Here is a 2,125-nt window from a genome sequence, read left to right on the forward strand (position 1 = left end):
CAAAAGGCATGACTACAAACTCATAATGTCCATATCGGGTTCTAAAGGCGGTTATATGAATGTCTTCGGGTTTTATTCGAAGTTGGTGATATCCCGATCTCAAATCTATCTTTGAAAAAGTGGTTGCTCCTCGAAGTTGGTCGAACAAATCATCAATACGAGGTAAGGGATATCGATTCTTGATGGTGATCTTATTTAACTCTCGATAGTCAATACATAGCCTCATACTTCCATCCTTTTTCCTTACAAACAAGACGGGTGCTCCCCAAGGTGAAACACTAGGTCGAATATACCCTTTTTCCAACAGTTCATCTAATTGTTTCTTTAACTCTTGTAATTCTGCGGGTGCCATTCTATAAGGTGCTTTAGAGACAGGGGCAGATCCTGGAATTAGGTCAATGTTAAAATCTATTTCTCTTTGTGGGGGCATGCCAGGTATTTCATCTGGGAATACGTCAGGGTAATCACATACTACGGGTATTTCAAACAAGTTCGGTTCTTTACTCTCCAAGACATTGCAAAGATATCCATAACAACCTGTTTTAAGTAGCTTCAGGGCTTTCATGGTAGAGATTACCTTAACTTTTGGTTTACCTACCCTATTTCGGTATGACACCATTTTCCCATCTAACCCTCTAAGGGTTACTCTATGGTGAAGGCAACTTATGTCACCATGATACTTTGACAACCAATCCATTCCCAAAATCACATCAAAGTCAGTTAGTTCGAATTGGACTAGGTTACTCGGGAATTCACATCTTCCTATAGTGATTGGACAATCCTTATACATGACATCACAAGCCAAAGATTTTCCCGAAGGTATGGTCATAGACATGCTAGAAAATTCAGAACATGGTTTCAATTTTAGGCGTTTAGCAAATGATGAAGAAATAAATGAATGTGTAGCTCCCAAATCAAAAAGAACATAGGCGGGATTAGAATGGATAAGGAAAGTACCAGTAATGACATCATTATTTCCATCAACTTCATCTTTCTGCATCACAAACACCCTTCCATTTTGCGGAGGTTTGCGCGGAGGATTACGGTTGAAGTTTCCATTACCACCGTTTCCGCAATTGGGGCCATTTTGTCCATTCCTGTTGTCGTTTGGGTATTGGGGTGCTGGTCGAGGGCAATCCTTAACTTGGTGTTCCTTGCTCCCACATCTGTAGCATTGTCCAGTACCAACTCGACAATTCCTTTCAATATGACCACGTTTCCCGCATTTGTTGCACACTTGAGGCCTGTTAGAGTGTTGATTATTTCCTCCATAGTTCCCAACATTTGGTTTCTTGTAGGACCCATGGCTTGAATTTCCTCCATGAGTGTTTCCTTTTCTCTTTGCATTTCCAATTATTTCTTCTCGCAGTTTCATCATTCTCTCCACGTTGATAGCTCTATCATACAACTCTTGATAAGAGTTGCTCAGGTAAGAAGATAGGCGCTCGCGGAGATCGAGGTTTAATCCACCTTCAAAGCGGTTCATCTTTTGCCTATCGGTGGAGACCATATCTGGGGCAAAACGGGAAAGCTCGTTGAATTTCACCGCATACTCCAAGACTGACATTTGTCGTTGCTTAAGATGGACGAAATCCGATTCCATTTGCAATTGCAGAGATTGTGGGTAAAATTGGTTTCGCATGGCTATCTTGAGCTTACCCCAACCAAATTCAGGATCATTTTGCATTCCTTTTGCGCTCTTCCACCAAAGATCGGTTTTCCCTTTTAGATAAAAGACGGCAAAGTTCACCTTATTCTTATCCGGACATTGAGTAGCGTCGAACAACTTCTCCATATCGCTAAGCCATTCCTCAAACTCCGTTGGGTCCGGTTTTCCATCATAAGTAGGTGGCTTATGGGAGGCAAACTTCTTGAACATGTTGGAGCATTCTTCTTCTTCAGTTCTTGTCTTTTGGCGATTCCCTTGTATAATTTCCATCATCATTAATTTTAACAATTCCATTTGATTATTGTTATTATTTTCGACTTGGGCGTCTCCAAAGATGGGATCGTTCTTTAGTTCATCAAGCCTTGCCCTTATTTCTTCAAGAGTCATTTCAGGTCCACGGTTTCCATTACCGTCATTGAGTTCATTGTTGTCGGCGTCATTTCCGATTAAAGCCAT

The 2,125-nt window shown here is 41.2% G+C and overlaps 1 protein-coding gene across 1 annotated transcript; it reads right to left on the reverse strand.

Moving 5' to 3' along the window:
• Positions 1-408: 408 nt before the first annotated feature.
• On the reverse strand, positions 409-2,125 carry LOC130469551 (uncharacterized). Its single transcript, XM_056838904.1, has 2 exons — positions 578-2,125; positions 409-444 (listed from the first exon to the last, which is right to left on the reverse strand). The coding sequence occupies exons 1-2, from the start codon at positions 2,123-2,125 to the stop codon at positions 409-411; spliced, it is 1,584 nt and encodes a 527-aa protein (XP_056694882.1).

Source organism: Spinacia oleracea, chromosome 3 (assembly GCF_020520425.1).
Source record: "Spinacia oleracea cultivar Varoflay chromosome 3, BTI_SOV_V1, whole genome shotgun sequence".
Classification (NCBI taxonomy): Eukaryota; Viridiplantae; Streptophyta; class Magnoliopsida; order Caryophyllales; family Amaranthaceae; genus Spinacia; species Spinacia oleracea.

Bases quoted from the DNA above. Each gene is read 5' to 3' on its own strand.
- LOC130469551 (XM_056838904.1), bottom strand. From the start codon at position 2,125: ATGGCTTTAATCGGAAATGACGCCGACAACAATGAACTCAATGACGGT. The intron at 445-577 runs GTAATCTCTACC...ACGTATTCCCAG, and splicing joins TAGGTAAACCAAAAGTTAAG to ATGAAATACCTGGCATGCCC.